The 16,667-nt window shown below is 41.1% G+C and overlaps 1 protein-coding gene across 2 annotated transcripts in view; it reads left to right on the forward strand.

Moving 5' to 3' along the window:
• dyrk4 (dual-specificity tyrosine-(Y)-phosphorylation regulated kinase 4) overlaps positions 1–16,667 on the forward strand; it is a 32,505-nt gene that overhangs the window by 3,351 nt on the left and 12,487 nt on the right. The window contains exon 1 of one of the 2 annotated variants that reach the window (XM_032522930.1): positions 15,246–15,799. The exons of the other annotated variant lie outside the window; for it this stretch is intronic. Coding sequence (XP_032378821.1) covers positions 15,776–15,799 — 24 coding nt within the window. The 5' untranslated portion in view covers positions 15,246–15,775. Of the gene's footprint in view, positions 1–15,245; positions 15,800–16,667 lie in introns of those variants that run through there. 2 annotated transcript variants of the gene reach the window in all.

A 16,667-nucleotide genomic window follows, 5' to 3' on the forward strand; every position in this document is an offset into this window, starting at 1 on the left:
TTCAAACAGTTCATGCGCTGGGTGATGTGAGTCCTTTACAATGCTAAATGCCTTATGCAGCCTTTGGTGTAGATGTCTTCCAAAGTGGGCAAATGTGTGGTGGGGATTCTCTCTGCAGAGTCTTTGCTAAGCGTTTTTGTCAGCTACAGAGCTGTTGCCATACCAGACGAGTATCCGCAGGTCAGGACACTCTCAATGGAACAACAGTAGAAAGACACCAGAAGCTGTTGTGACAGATGAATAATAATATAACCAGTGAGTTTGTGTTTGCTGCCTATGTGAGATCCTCTGAAATGTGAGTTCTCGGGGACCTTAAAGTAGAGGCTGTGAGGAAATAGTGTCGATAACATATGAATATGCTGTATGAGGAACATCAGATTCAAATGACTGAAATGATGTGTGTTAATTTGTGTGTGTGTGTGTGTGTTTTGTGTGTGTGTTTGTGTGTGTGTTGTGTGTGTGCGTGTGTGTGTGTGTGTGTTGTGTGTGTGTGTGTGTGGTGTGTGTGTGTGTGTGTGTGTGTGTGCGTGTGTGAAAAGGATGAGTCACAGCAATAATATATAACCACTGTCAGTACTATATAGAATCTAAAACAAGTTGGCGTTGGCCAACTTTTTAACGCATAATTCCATCATGGCTCTTGTATTTGCTTTTATCACAGCATTTCAAGCTGTGCATAAAAAGCTCCCCCCCCCCCCCCCCCCCCCCCCCCTCCACATAGATATCCTTATTAATTAGCAACGGCACTGCAAATAGCTTGTTAAGCCAAAGACACTTAAGATAAGAACACTGAAAATCTTTGAACATCAGTGAGAAATTGGAAAGAGCTGCGTGTGAGGCATCATTTGAAGCTGCTGGGGTTTACACTGTGAGCGTACTCCGCACACAAGTGTGTCAGTTCAAAAGATTTTCTCTTTTTTGGAGTTAGGCTATCAATAGAGAGCATTCGCGTCATTGCAAAATTCAGACGCAAGCAGCTGCTCTCAACAGATCCACCGCACCCCTTTAAGATGTGAACGGCCCTGAGACTGTAGCAGGCAGTGTGTTTTTTATGTTTGTAAATGACTTATTTTTGGGGTATTCGTCCACTTGCTGAAGACTTCTCTTGAAGATTTAATGTCAAAATATTAATTCTTTAGTGCTGTGATCCCCAAGCTGGGCTATGGTAATTATAAATAAATAATGCATGGTTTTGCTGCACTGCTAGCAAAGCATCAACAAGTTTGTGAAAGGACTGCCAGGTAACCGTAAAGCAGACGATGAAGTCTCACCACAATTACCAAAAGGCAAGAAGATATGTGGTGGTGACCACAATCTGATATAGGATCAGACTGTCAATCACCCATCGATGTCAATCGAATCGCATTGTGTCTCGGCTTGAAAATATTTGTATCAACAAATGAAAAAGATTTGGGAACTACTGCTGTAGTGGGTCTGCAGCACTGACTTTATGCAGGATAACACTTCCTGTCCTGGGATTTTAGTATGTAAACTTCAAATTTAATGATTATTTTTTTCAATCTCAATTTCTTTAATTTATCAATAGTTTGGTATGTACTATATTGGCAAATATTTAGAAAATGTCCATTACATTTTTTCAGAACCCCAGGTGATGTCGTGACAGTCCAAAACACCAAATATGTTCAGTTTACAATGGTATAAAACCGACCAAAACAGGTAATCATCTCACTGGAGAAGCTGGAACCGGAGGATGGTTGGTGTTTTTTGCTTTAACAAATGAATTCATTGATAATCCCGAAAGCTGCAGATTCATTTTCTGTCGACCGACTAATCTTGTAATCGAGCTCTACTTGGATGTCTGCTGTATATAAAACCATGTCACCACGCTCAGATCATGACTTTGGCTATTTTGTCTGCACTAACTTCATGACTTGCTGTAGAGTATTGTTTATCCGGGCCGACCCATGCACCTGACCTGGCTTTTACCCCCACAGGCTGTGAAATAGGGAGTGTGCCATCCCATTATTCTGATGAGCCCTGCCCCTGATAGGGTTTCTCATCACAGTTTTGTCCTTTGTTGACACCGGACCCTCTGAATTAAGGGCGGTCATTCGGAGATGAATTACACACTGATATCGGTGTCACTGAGCACAGGGTTCACACTGCCACACGCTGTGTATGAATTATATTATAACCAATATGATGTTATCCTTTCTCTGCTTATTTTTATTTCCTCTGCATGTGTGTGCATCAAGATTATGATAGTTAAGAAAGTTCACTTCATTTTTTTAGTTATTTTCATTTTATTTTCATTTTTGTTTTGTTTTAGTTAGTTTTCAGGGTGTGTTTGCCAGTTTAGGTTAGGTTCAGTTTTTCAGAAAGTTGTAGTTTTATATATTCTGTTTTAGTGTTATATTTCCTTTTTAGGGCCAGGTATAACATCTCAGAAGTATGTAGCTACATGTGCATACAAAAAGATACATGGTTGGAGAACAGCCGTAGTCTGTTTCTGTGGTTCATAGAGTTGATGGAAATTCATGCTCTTTTCTTTTTTCAGTAGTGATATATTATGGGTTAAAAAAAAAAGATTTACTTTCATTTATTGCCCCTTATCGGAAAAGCTTAAAAACCAAAGGGGGAAACCCGGCTAAAAACATACAAGAGCCCAAGGAAAAACACTGCCGACAAGCAACGAAGAGGGAAAAAGACAATTTACATTTTCCCCTGGGTGTTTAAGGGACGTCTACCCAATACAGAGGCTGTAAAGGGGCAAGATGAGCCTCTTTCTGTCAAAACACAGTTGCCAAAACTAATGATTTAAATCTAAAATTTGTTAAACCATGCTCCTCTTCTCCGAAAGAGGGGGTCATCGTAATGTGAGAAATTTCTTGGTTTTTTATTGAGAAATTTCATCTTTTAGGAAGATCAACAGGCTAATTTTTTAAGGGGGGTTTTTTTACCTGCTTTCCTAAAACTAGCGTGTTGAGGAATTTAAGCCGGGTTTCGGACGTACTTAGTGGGGTTTGTACAAACATGAAACCCCACCAATTTTCCCTTGACTTTTCCCCCCCAAAAAATAGTAAGGAGGTTTTTAATACCATTGGGGCGGTTTCTTATTTTTTTTAATTCCTGTTTTATTTTGGGTTCGTCCAGCGTTTTAAAAAATGCTGTGGTCACCCCCCCATTAAGAGATATTTGCCCCACAGTGTTAAATTTTTAAAAACCCCTCTCCATCGCCTTTTTTTCAAATTTTAGAAAAAATTGTTTTTACAGTACAAGTTTTTTTTCCCCCTGAACTGGTTTTGAAAGTTTCAATGGGGTTTTAGATCACCCCCACAGACTGATCTCACTTTTGAGGGAAATAATGTATTGCCTATCTGTAACCCGGGGAACCCTCTTTTTTAGCCTTTGGACCTACAGCGGCTTTTGATACGGGACCATGCAGCCCCTCTCTCACGCCTTGGGAAATTGGTGGCTCAAGGTTTGGCATTAAATTTTTCGTCCTATTGTCAAATAGGGTTTTTTGTTTGTTTGGTGACCTTCCTTCAGTTGCCCCCTCTTCGTGGGGTACCAAGGGATCCATCCTTTGGGCCTTTTCTGTTTTCTTTTTTTATGCCTTAGGGGGCGATTATGGGGAAGCACAACCTTTTTCATTGTGGGGGATTGATTTGAAAATTTTTTGCCTTTTAAAAGCAAAGCAGGTGGCACTTCCTGCAGCCACGCTGATAAAAATTGGCTTTCAGAATTTCTAATTGAATTTAAAAAGGAGGTATTTTTTTGTACTCCAGGCATGCAAAAGCCAGCTGGATTTTGGGAGCTCTGGCATCTTACGAGCTTTGTCAAATTGGGGGGTTACTTTGCCTGCAGCAGAAATTTTGCAAGGACCCAGTAACTTTGTTAAAGGGTTTTTTTCCAGCCCCTGCTGGCTAAGTTAACCCTTTCTGAACGGGCTGCCCTAAAAGGGCCCTTTATGTTTTTTTGTTAAAGGGTGGCTCTGCAATCCCCTTTGTTGGTCTGACTCAGCCCTCCATCCCCCGTCTTCAATTTTCAAACGCTGTTCGTTTTTAACAATAACCAGACGTGCCCAATCACTCCCGTTCTCTAACCCCCTGTTTGCTCCGGTGCGTTTCTCTGAATGATTGTTAAGATTTTATGTTTGTTTTAAAAGTTTAATGGTCTCGCCCAGTATCTGTCTGAATTTTACTTGTCGGGAAACAACGTGTTTGCGGTCTTCAAATCAGTTGTTTTAGAAGTCCAGGTTCCAGGTATAAACGGTGGGGTTCAGTTTTCGCAGTTGCTGCCCCAGTTGACAATTACCCCTGTATTAGTACTGTTACAGTGTCCTCTTTTCAGGTCCAAATCAAAACATATCTGTCAGGGCTTTTATACGTGCGTGGTGTGACATTCATTTTTGTTTGCTTTGTAACCTTGTTCTGATTTAGTTTGTTTCTGTGGTTACTTCTGTTGATGTTGGATTACTCTCATTTTGTTACAAGCGCTGGATCCTGCTGTATTGTAAGTGCTATATAAATAACTTTGATGATTGAGATTATTTATATTTATTTTTTATTAGTTTTATTAACCTTGAAATACAGTTTCAGTTCACTTTTCTTGAAGGTTGAGTTTTTATATAGTTTCTAAAACTATTTTTCACAGCTTATTTCCGTTTCAGTTTTAGTTTACCGTATTAATCCTGGCGTGCTGTCATGTGTGCAGTTCATGTTGAGTCCGTGTTTATGCGTGTTTGCGAGCATTCACGTGTACCAACAAGAAGGCCTCTGGCTTGTTGTCAGGACCGTCACGTGGCTCATGCTTCCCCATCTCCATGTAGCATCATAACAGAGCCAGGCATCGTGGCATCCTCTCAGCTGTGGATGACTGTTACCCCTCCCACGGGTGCACACAGGACTGTGAAAACCTGGGCCGCGTTTCGCCTTCAATCTACCAAGGCTGAGCCTACTTGTGCTGCCCTTTAACAGCTGCAGGTTTCCATGGTGATGAGGTGCTCCAAAGAGTACAGCTGGACGGAGACACTCCCCAAATGTGATAAACATTAATTTGATTTAACAAGAATGTTGGGTAAACAGCCACCCAGGGAGTTTTGTTAATGAGTGCCTGGCTTGGTTGCATGAAGCGTCTGTTTTCCTTTAACGGTGAGTCATGCAGTGCAGTGCTGCTAAACAGGGTATGCCAACGTCCTCCCCCGTCACCCCCTCTCCCTCCATCTCCACAGGCTCACGAGCATTGTTGTGTAATAATGTGTGAAGTCTATATATATATATGAAATATTGTTATATAAGAGGATTAGTTGTTGTTACCTTGTTTGGCTCGCTGAATCCTTCATACATGATTATTCTGCAGTCAATTTTGCGAACATTACCATCACTGTGTCTAAACCAGCAAATGCTGCAACTAAAATGACCAGTTATACCAGCAACAATAATATCACAAATGCAATGAGCCCTGTTGTTTTGTGAAATATATATGGTTTATAAAAAGGAATAGAAAGCATAAACGATCATTCAATTTGCCAGCTGCCAGACAATTGTAGATTAATCAAATCCAGAAGCAGCTTGATTAAATATTGACGGTGACTGCAAAATTAACCTTATGTCATCATTTTTTATATCTATTTATATTAGATCAGACTTGAGACATTTCATTTTACATCCACCAGAGCTCGTGGTGTTTAAAGTGTGTTCTATAAAGAATTACTCTAAAATGAATTTCCTCCTTCAATCATGAAGACTGATAATTGCGTTACATAATAAAGGTAATCGCAACTGAATTAACTTGGTAGTCATTTCTGTGTTGGTCTTACAGGCCAGAGTGTGTCATAATATTTATGTAGCATCTGTTGAATGAGAAAGGCCTTGAATGCCAGTTGGGAAGATTACACTTGAGCCTTGGATAATAAAGCGATTAGAATCTAAGACAGCATCTCCTTTACAGACTCTATCTGTCCACTGTGTTTTGATGACACTGCGTGGAACCGAATAGCCTTGTGTATTTGGCACCCAAAGACAACAGTTGTGTTGCCAAACATGTAATCAGATTAAATCCTGCAATTTGCGCTAATTGTTACAGTTTGAAGCCAGTGTATTGTCTGTGTCAGTCTAGCTCGGACCTGTGTTCTTTTGTATTCAGGTGACGACAAAAGCGGATCACCTCGCGAGGCTGCCCTGGAAAGTGACAGGAGAGTCAATGCGTATGGGGTCAAAAGAAGGCTGGACAACCTGGGTGACAAAGCTCTGCCAATCCTCCCTGTACAGCAAACCGTTTCAGAGGGCGGAAGGGTGGGGTACAGGCAGGGACTCGCCACTTTAGCTGGTGTTAGCAATGGCAGGAAGATTTGAAGAAAGTAAAAAGAGACGTTCTGGAAAAGTTATAAATGGAAAATGAGATGTGGTGGCTTGTGCTGCTGAGAGGTTTTGGTTTATTGGGGGCAGCATCATAGCCTTTTGACACCAGGTGTGGGGCACCAGAGCTGCCAGGCCATCATCACTCACGCAGGTCACATCTCAGGTTCTCAGACTTGGCAGGGCAGAGTCTGGGGCATTCAGGTCAACACCTTCCCTGCACATGATACGGGCTAAAGCTTGCAGTGTTGTAAGCATATTAAGCACTAAAAACCTCTGACACGCACATTTTGATTATGCAGGTAAACGTACAGGCTTGAGAAATCTCATGGACATACATGCACCTGTGCAAGTTTAACGCCACACCTGCCTCAGCTGTCTAGCAAGGGGGCCAGTTATTTCACCTGATCGGCAGTACTGAAATAACAGTAAGGTTCTGCGGGGCGAGCAGAGCCAGAATATGGGGCCCTGGGTCAGGTCTCATTCCAGGAATGGGAAGCAGCAGATCTTAGATGAAAGAATGATTAATGAGGTAAGGCTTCCATGGCTGAGAAATTTGGAGAGAACGATGATGCTGTTTTAAGTAGAGGTTGTATTGGGAGCAGTTGAAGACACTTCTTGCTTGTTGACATGTTTGATTAGTGACACTTTTTTAATATTTTCTCTTGGGATTTGAACTGAACAGTTGAAAGTATGCAAAACTGGGATGCCAACAATTGTTTTAGGTTGTTTTAGTTTTAGAAAGTTAGGAATTTTGCTCATAACAGCCACTCTATCCATATCCAACATAGTCATGTCATTGCCTCACCTGCATGCTCTAATTTCTAATTTTAATGCCAAGGTCATACACACAGAAAGCTCTCACTTTGAATTGGAGAAATGCTTTGCAAAAAGAAATTCAATCTAGACAAGAGCAAAAGAAAACGCTACGTCAGTGACATTTGTTCAGGTCATGTTTCTTTGATGGCTGCGTCTTGATTAGAGAGTATGGTGAGATCGCAAACGAGTTTCCAGAGTACTGACTGATTTGAGGACAGAACTATGAATACAGTGGCTGTGTGAAAGAGGTCTGATAGTACATGGCCACAGGAACTAGGCATGTGGAGGGTGGAAACTACAACCATAATTACAAATTACATATTTTTATTTAAATTAATTTATTATTGATTTTAACCTACTCCCTATCATTAAAATTCAAATGTAGTTTGATTTTAAAATTTGGTTGGTCAGAGATAAAAACATAATTTGATCAGAATAAATCTGCCGATTTGGCTGCATGCCTCTGACACTCATTAATGAGGGAAGATAGTTGTGGAAACTTTCCCTGCAGGTCAACAGTACAGATGTTAGCTTGCCTATAACATAGCACATTTTAGATTTCTTCATAAATCAATCAAAGGCTAAAAAGCCTAATAGACCTGAGGCAGAAAACCCAGCAAGTGTAACTGAAAGAAGTAGCAGCAGCACCTCTACACCGTTCACTCCCACAGCGATCCTGCTAGCAACAAACAATGAGGCAGCAAACTTTTGATTTCATTTCATTTAATTCAGTGATGTGTTTTATACCCTTTATACCCTATATATTTGGTGGCTCAGTGTTTGAGCTTATAGTAGGCCCATTCTGTACCATTGTTGTAGCTTTGTGCCGATATCCGTTTATGTATTTGCATGTGTTTTCCTAATTCGCCACCGCAAAACTCGACGACGTACAGCGGATCTCCACAAACCAATGGGTGACGTCACACGTGCGCTGTGCATTAATATACAGTCTAGGCTTGTGACACTGTGACAGTGATACTCGGTTTGTCTCACGAGACATTCGACATTACCATATGCAACGCTTGAAATGCAACGATGCATTTGTAACTTATTTTCTTATTGTAAATGAATGATTTCCTGGTTGAGCAAAACAATCATCACGACTATACGACCTCCTGGTAATGCTAACTCAGTAATCTACAGTGGGCCATAAAGCACCCTAAATCTCAGCAGCTGTGGTAAAAACAATACCGTTTGTGTCCAAAGCAGTCACTAGAATGAACAAAATCTGCAACTTACATAAAGCCACTTTGAGATAAGTCTCAAAAGTAAGGGATTCATTTGTCAGACTCACAGTTGGGGACATTTAAAAAAGGCTGATGTTTAAAATATCACCACGGTTCAATCCTCTGCTGAACTAGGCCAGGGAACGTGGCCTGTGGAGAGCTGTAATTCTGGTACTGCTTGTGACAGTCTGTGTCTCTGACTGACAAAGAAGACAGACAGGAAGCTCTTGTATCGTATTGTATAGTTTGTGGTTATTACAGTGCATAAAGTGTGATGTGTCATGTTTTTTTGAAGCACGGGAGGATTATGTGTACTGTATGAAAGTGGTCTCTACTGGCCTGTACAGTTGACACACTTTGAAGACAAAGGTTCTAAGTACAAAGCACAAACAAATGTTGTCGATTTTTTATTGTAAGGAAGACTATGCAATAATGCTGTGTTACTTATTGAATTTCAACAGAATCATATTGAGATAATGAATAATAATGCTATTTGTCTGCAAATTTCAGTTTTCCAAATTAAGGACACATGCCAAATCAGTCATGATTTTTTTCTTTGACAAACTAAAACACAAAGATATTCAGTTTAACACAATATAAAACAGGGAGAAAAAAATTGTTTTAAAGATGACTGAAACAATTACTCGACTATCAAAATAGTTGTCAATTAATGCTCTATTTCCATACCAATCGTTTCAACTACATGATTGAGATCACCTTTATTGTCCAGCCATACTTTGTTGCTAGTAGCAATGGTACTTTACACCTATAGAGGTGATAATTGTATAATTTTTTAACGGAATTTTGATTGTTTGCAATCTACATTTTTCATGATTTGATCTATTTTTGTCACCGTAATTTGTCAAGGGGTGTAGTGAGCCACCATATTAACCATGCAGGTACAGCATGTCTCATCCAAACACAACAACTTGCTGTCACCCTCTGCTCTAACACAGTAGCTACATTTAAGTATCACTGAAAAGCCGACACCCCACACTGTATATATATATTTAGAATATAAATATAGAAAGTTTCTCACTGAAGCTATACGCAGCAAACATTAGCCCCTTTAGACCTTGACAGAGCTTTGCTACAATCAAACAGGGCTTGTGCCACTGTTGCTGGACCCAAACTTAATTAAGGAGTTTGTTTTTTGACTTGCCCTCTTCACCGAGTTGGAGTGAGCCTCTTCAAATCACTAATGGGATTTGGCTTGGCTTGAGCCCCACTTAATTTTAAGCTGTGTCCATTACAATCACACACACACACACACACACTCACACACACAAAACAACCTCTCAGTCCTTTTGATTGAGAATGAGGATAATAATCAGACAAACATTCAGAACTTGACTTGATTGTAATTACTTTGCAATAACAACAGCTCATCGGATGTTCTTTTAATACACTGACTGTGTGCTGGTTGTTCATTAGCTACCGTTCTGACAATACTTCTAGTTGAGTCAGTCACCCTTGGGCAAACATGAACCCATGTGGCATTGCAATTCCCTAGTCCTCATATAATAACGTTTTCATAGCAAAAGGTTTAAGTTTTGGATTTATTTGGCATATACATTTCCACAACTTTTTAAACAGACAGAATTGACCTCAAACATGACTTTAAGTCACATGTGATTAAAGTGTCCTTCAAGTCTTTGTCCACTTAATCATTCAAAAATAGAAGAAACGTTAACTGAAAACACTGTTGTTAATCTGCCCTTCTGGACCAATTTCTATTGCCAAACACCATTATCGTGTCATATGTGAGCCACATTGAGCCTATAAGTGCATTTCAGAGTGTGTCTATGTGGTTGCACTTGTGTCAACTTGTGAACTCGACCCATATCTCACATGGTGACAGGCTGTCACTGAGAAGCTAAAACTGCAGATGCTGCAGTCCACCTGCTAGACAGGTCAAACCCACGCTCCTCTCTGCCAAGTGGAAGGAGACGCTGATACTGTCTGTTTTGGCTGGCAGTTCACCTCGCTTTACTTTGCGTCGTCTGACACCTGGCAGCGATTAGCCTGGGCCCAACAGATTGTAAGGCACCAGGTTATAGTCCTCTAGGAGGAGGTCGTTTGGCCCTGCTTTGACTGAGTCTCATCTGGCCTGGTGCGTGTCCAACCACCGGCTGCCCACTAGCCAGATCGAACTTAATGGTTCAAACACGTGGGAAAGGTGGCAGGAAGCCAACAGCCAGTCGAAGATTCTGCCACCGCTGGGACAAGAAAAGAGTAAATAAATAAAAAAACAAAAGAATAGATGTTTAAAAAGGAATAAACCAAAGAAATGTAGGAAGAAAGAGATGCAGCAGCTAGCACTCTGTCATATAAGCATCAAGAATGGCTGACAGGGCAGTAATGGAATACAGTAGCCTGGTGCTTCATGCTACAGAAATAGCAACATTTTTCCTGTCACCAAAACAAGGCGAACAGATTTTATTTTTGGTAGAGGGGCAGAATTTATGTTCTGGTCACTAAGAGGACATGTCCTTTGGTTTGAGAACATTTAAAGTGAACCTACTTGAGGAAGAGAGTTGGTCCTCACATTTTAACTAATCTATGTATCATCATCAATGAACAAAGAGATGCAGAGAGGTAATTACAACATTACAACACTCCCCCATGACTGCCTGCAGGATAAAGCTCATACCCAGCCACTGTGTCCTGTCCCGCTGTGGACTCTGCACTTCCCTGCTGCTGTGTGCAGAAGGCAGGAGGCCAGGGTGTGGTGGGATAAGATTTCACCTACACACTATTTGTCAGCAAGACTGTAGCAGCCCACAGGGGCTAGTGGCGGCACAAACCAGGTGGAGAACGGTAGAAGAGATGGATGGGGAGGGGGAGGGGGGATTGATAGCCCCCCTGGCGATGTCTCCAAGATACAAAAGCAAGTGAGAAGGCAGAGGAAAGTTTCAGGCATCTGTTGAACCACATGGGAGGCCCATTAGAGCTATATACCCCCTCCCTGTCTGAGGATGATGGGATCTGCATCTACAGAAGCTCTCTGTCTCATGTCCCACAGTTCCCCCCCCTCCCTCCCAAGCTGCACTCCCAGAGGCCTCCTTTACAGGAAGCAAAGTGCCGGGCCCCTGCTGCTGTGTCTCCGGCTCAGGATGGGTCCCTTGTGGAGTCCCATCTATACGTCACTGGCAGCGGCACAACACACAGAGCACTCCCTCCCCGATTATATCAACTGCACAAAGCAACAGCATCCTCTCACTGTCTGTCTGCAGCCTGCCTTTCTACTCTGTCTGTATCCCGGAGCAAAGATAAATAGTTTGGAGGAATCTGACAAGGAGGAAAACAAAGAGGGCGCCAAGGTCTTAACCGACCGAATGTAACCTTATATGAATATGAGATGCAGAGTCCAGTGTAAGGGACAATTGTGAAGAACCACGAGAAGTTAAGGCGTCATTCATATGTTCAGGATTTTGTACACACCTACAGAAGACAATGGAAAGTGAGTGTTACTGAACTTTGTAGTATCAAAGCTCTGTTATTTTGTCATATGGAGTTAGGAGGAACAACATGACTTACAGTTTCTAGACTAAAAGCAGGAAGGAATGCAGGCCTGGCATCATCATCCTCATCCTTTTTTTTGCTTCTGAGGATTTCTATCTGATCTGTGACCTGCTGATAAACTTCCTCCCTTCCGGCTGGATACGGTGTCTAGAGGCTGAGGTGGGCTTCAGGGTGTGGTTGTGGCAGCATGGGGGAGATGTGTTATGTGGGAAGACGGGACCTCGCCTGCCTGCTGTGGTTTTAGCCTCCTCCAGGGCTGCTGCTGCTGGGGCAGAAACAGGAGGGTCCAACCGGAGGTAGGTTCAGAGGCAACAGACTCAAGACAGGATCTCAGGCAACCACCTACACCCAAAACATACAGTGTCTACATGCCAGCACTCTCTTTCTTTCTCTTTTGTTTTTTATTTCCTGTTCAGAGCACTTGAGTCTCGATTTTCAGAATGGCTTACTGGTAGCACAGTACTCCTGATTTTAGGTTATGTCAGGGTTAGGGTAAGTGTAGCGCTTGGTTTCATTTATTTTTGGTTGCCATAGCGATATACTGTATCTGCATTGTTTAGATTACCAATCCGTTGTCACCTGGGTGACAAAATGCGCACAGCATAATGACTCCCCCAAGTGAAATGTGGTGAGGTTTACAGTGGCTGACTTGCCTGTGGTTTGATGATGTAGGACTATTGGATCTCTCCTGTACTGAAGATACTGTATAAGAGTTTAGAGCTCTAGGATGACTTGCATTTTTCATTTGCATGTTTTGATATTAAAGGACTAGTTTGATGGTTTGGGAGACATGCTTATTCTATTTTCCTGCTAACATTGACACCACTCTCACACATAAATGCTAAATGTGAAGCTACAGCCAGCAGATGGTCTGCTCAGCTTAGAATGAAGACTGGAAACAGCTAGCCTGGCTCTGTCTAAAGGTTAACAAGACAAAAAGTATGTATAGTCTTGTCATTAGCCAGGGAAATAACCCCTTAAAACCATGACTTAAAACATAATATAAAAAATAAATAAAAAACTATACCCCACCCATTGCTGTTAAAAAGTAACTAAGTAACTTTTGCTCTGAGTACATTTTAAATGAGCTACCTTTTTTTTTACTTGAATAGATTTTAGATTTTAGAATATTCTATCACTTTGTGCTCAATAGAGTCATTTAAAGCATAATGGCAAATAAGAGCAAACCCCAACGTAACAATACAGATGCCATTGCAGAGGCGTTACTGGAGAAACAGAAAAGCTACCTCGAACCACATTTTTCTCAGATTCAGTCTCAGATTCAACAGGTATCTGAAACGAGAAGCTAGCTGCTATCCATGCCCAGCTAGCATCTCTAACTGCAAGCCTTGGCTCTATCAGATCTGATGTGGACAATCTAAAAACTACCATGGAAAGCTACTCAAAGTATTTTTGATAGCCATGGTCGTTGCTTTTTAAGAGCTGTAGGTGAAGCTCGCAGATATGGAAGACAAAAACCGAACATGCAATATCCACATCGTCGGGTTGGAAGAGGGGTTAAAAGGCTCTGGTGCTATTCAATACCTCTCTCGCTCTCTGGCTAAGTGGTTCCCTAAATTGGCAGAGGTTCAGATCAAGATTATGAGAGCCAACCGAATTTACAGTGATAGCCCAAAGAAGAACACCACTACTAATCGCGTGCTGATTTTCAACATGCTTTATTTTAGTCATATTTGTGTGAATCCGAAGTTACTTTGGATAAAACCCACTGTGAGAGCTGGGTGAATCAGCTTGACATGCCTCAATTATCAGTAGAGAAATCAGCTAACTTAACTTAAAAGTGGCAGTACAGAATATGCAAAAGGGAAAATCACCGGGCTTTGATGGGATCCCCCCTGAATTTTATGCAACTTTTTGGGAACAACTTGGCCCATTCCTTCTGGACAAGATTAACTTCTCTATTGAGAAGGACGGAATTTCAGGGATGTAAACTTAGCCTTGATTTCCTTACTTTTGAAAAAGGTTAAGGATCCTACAGAGTGCTCTAGCTATCAACAGCTGAGCCTGCTTAACTCTGATATAAAAATCTTTGCAAACCTCCTAGCCCATTATTTGAAGTACCGTATGTTAAAATTTGTGAACTCTGATCTTGTCTTGTCTATTCGTACGTGGTCCCTTTCCTTTTCGGATGTCATATATATGGAGCTCTCCATGGCTCACATAAATGGAGTGCCAGGAAAGATTTTGGACACTTGGCTCAGCATTGCTGAATCCTTGAAATCCATTCTGTAGACCTGTGCTACAGCCTTCTTGCTCCTATTGGTATTTGTAGTGTACTTTTCTGTATCTTGTCATCTAGACCAATGTTTTGCACTTTTGCTTATCTGGTTGCTTAAATAAATAAATGCTAATTTGATAAAAAAAAAATTTAAAAACTAATTAAAAAAGTATACCTCCCCCACTTCAAAAAGTAACTAAGTTATTTAATGAACTACATCTTTTTTTACATGAGTAGATTTTTTTTAAATAAATTAAAATTTAAGCAAAGTAATAGTACTATTACTTAAGTAGAACATGTGTGAATGTGTATTCCCACCTTCTTCCCAATGTTGAACTCAAAGTTAAAGGTCCCATGACACGGTGCTCTTTGCATGCTTTTATATAGACCTTAGTGGTCCTCTAGTACCATAGTGACCTCATAAGGGGCAAGAAAAACCCTCATAAAGTGAAATTTTGCCCTTGGGAGAGTAGAATGAGTAGGGTAGGTGCAGCCTCCTCAATAGCAGCTTATCCTGTGCTGAAGCTGATTATTATTGCATAACAACTGATATATAATCATATTCAGCTCCTGGACAGTAGGCTACCTCTGCTCCTCAAGGCATGGAGCAACTAAGCTGTTTAATACAGTGGTTTAGTGATTAGTCATTGTAAAATAATGGAAGCTGCCATCTCTTTTTTTAATTAGTAATTATTCTATTTCATTACTAAGCACAGCATCTTAGCAAAAGAGGAGTGAATTATATATATATATTTCTTTAACAATAACAGCCTAGGTTTGGGAGTGCTGGCACATAGTTTGCAAAAAAAGGGATAATGAATTATATAAGAGATACTTAACACATCTTCAAAATTTTCTTGAGTGACACATCGTAAATTCTGTTTCCCTTTGATAGTGTACATTGTGGATTGTTTGGTATAACACTTTAATCAAGTGAGCTTTGCTGGAAACAAAATTGTCCGAATTTCTTCCAATAACGAAAGAAAGATTAGATTTCCAGAATGACAGTGAGACTGCATGGACCATGACACCATTTATACATAGCAGAGGATCTCCGGATCTCCGTTGGAGAGAGCAAGCAGTCTGCAAAACAGTTACAGTGTATTGCGTGGCCACGACATCCGTGCGTCGGTGTAGCCTATATGTGAAACCTTTCTGTACAGCGTGGGTGTTGGAGAGCGCATCAGTCACAGCGTGGTGAAGGTGGACGACAGCAAACGGATAATAAACAAATCTATATCGGGAAAGCCCCGGCTGTCAGCGGCAGAAACCTGAACAGGTGGCTGCCTCATCTCATGTCGTGTACGCGTCAAGACGCACAAACCCTCACCAGATTGTCTCGCTTGCTAATCTCCTCTCTGACGACAGCGCACTGCCCTTACCCTTGGTTGTGCGCGTAAAAGCAAACAAAACCACGAGTACTGCAGGTTTGGCTCGGTGGATCTGATCAGTGACCAGGATTGTATCTAGTCATCAGTGCTGATTCAATCCTCTTCACGAAGTTGCAGAAAGTGCGTCTTGGTTTTGAAGCTGGACTAACAAATTGGATACAATGACTCTTTCTTGGATCCTGTAAAGTCTTTCTCTCCTCTGTGTTTGTCTTTGGATTGTCAAGCAGCTGTACAGGCTGACACTGATAACACAGCATGTTGCCAGAAATAAATAACAAGGTGAGGCGCTTTGATTTTTTTGCAAGTTTGGTGGTTGGTAAAATAGCTATTTCCTGAATGTATGTCCGTTTGAATGCAATGTATGGTCCATCAGAGTGTATTTATGATTTTCTAATAATGGCAGGACTCGTCTGCTTATCCAATTAACGGAGAGTTTCAAAATGATTATTACCATAGTACTTTATCTCACTTTAATATTCCTCTATAGTGAGCTTGCAGGTACGCTTTTCTATGGAATAAGAATTTGTTTTGCCCAGATACAGGGCTTCATTCCAGGCTAATTGCATGTTGGGAAACCCATTTAGGTATCCATTTACAATGGAAAGACAACTCAAATGAAAGTCTACCATTTACTGTTTCATGTATGTGTATTGATAAAGTCATTCTCACTTTGGAATTATTTCCATTTCTTCTCTATCCCACTTGAATGCTTTTTTTGTAATCTGCCCCCTGTCTCCAGACCGCATGCTAAATTCTGATGAAAAATCTGATCCATTTCTATTTCAGTCGTTGTTTAGCCTACTTACTTAGGGTTTGTTGTGCTGACATGTTCTGTAAGTCTATATGTGTTCTGGTGTATTTTTCACACCTTACATGGTAAGTGTTGTAATTTAACCCTCAGCGTTTTTGGATCTTAACAGAATTTCAACTCTTTTTTTTCTTCCTTTTTTTACTGTTTGCTTGGACCAACCAATTATCCATATTCATATCCATATTTGGTCAGTGGTGGCCCAAAGGTTAGAGAAGAGAGCTTGTGACCGGGAGGTCGCCGGTAAATCTGGGTGGGGAAAGTGAAAGAGCAACCCTTGTCCTTCTCTCATTACTGCCACTGAGGTGCCCTTGAGCAAGGCCCTTAACTTCCAACCAC

This window comes from Etheostoma spectabile, chromosome 8 (genome assembly GCF_008692095.1).
Source record: "Etheostoma spectabile isolate EspeVRDwgs_2016 chromosome 8, UIUC_Espe_1.0, whole genome shotgun sequence".
Classification (NCBI taxonomy): Eukaryota; Metazoa; Chordata; class Actinopteri; order Perciformes; family Percidae; genus Etheostoma; species Etheostoma spectabile.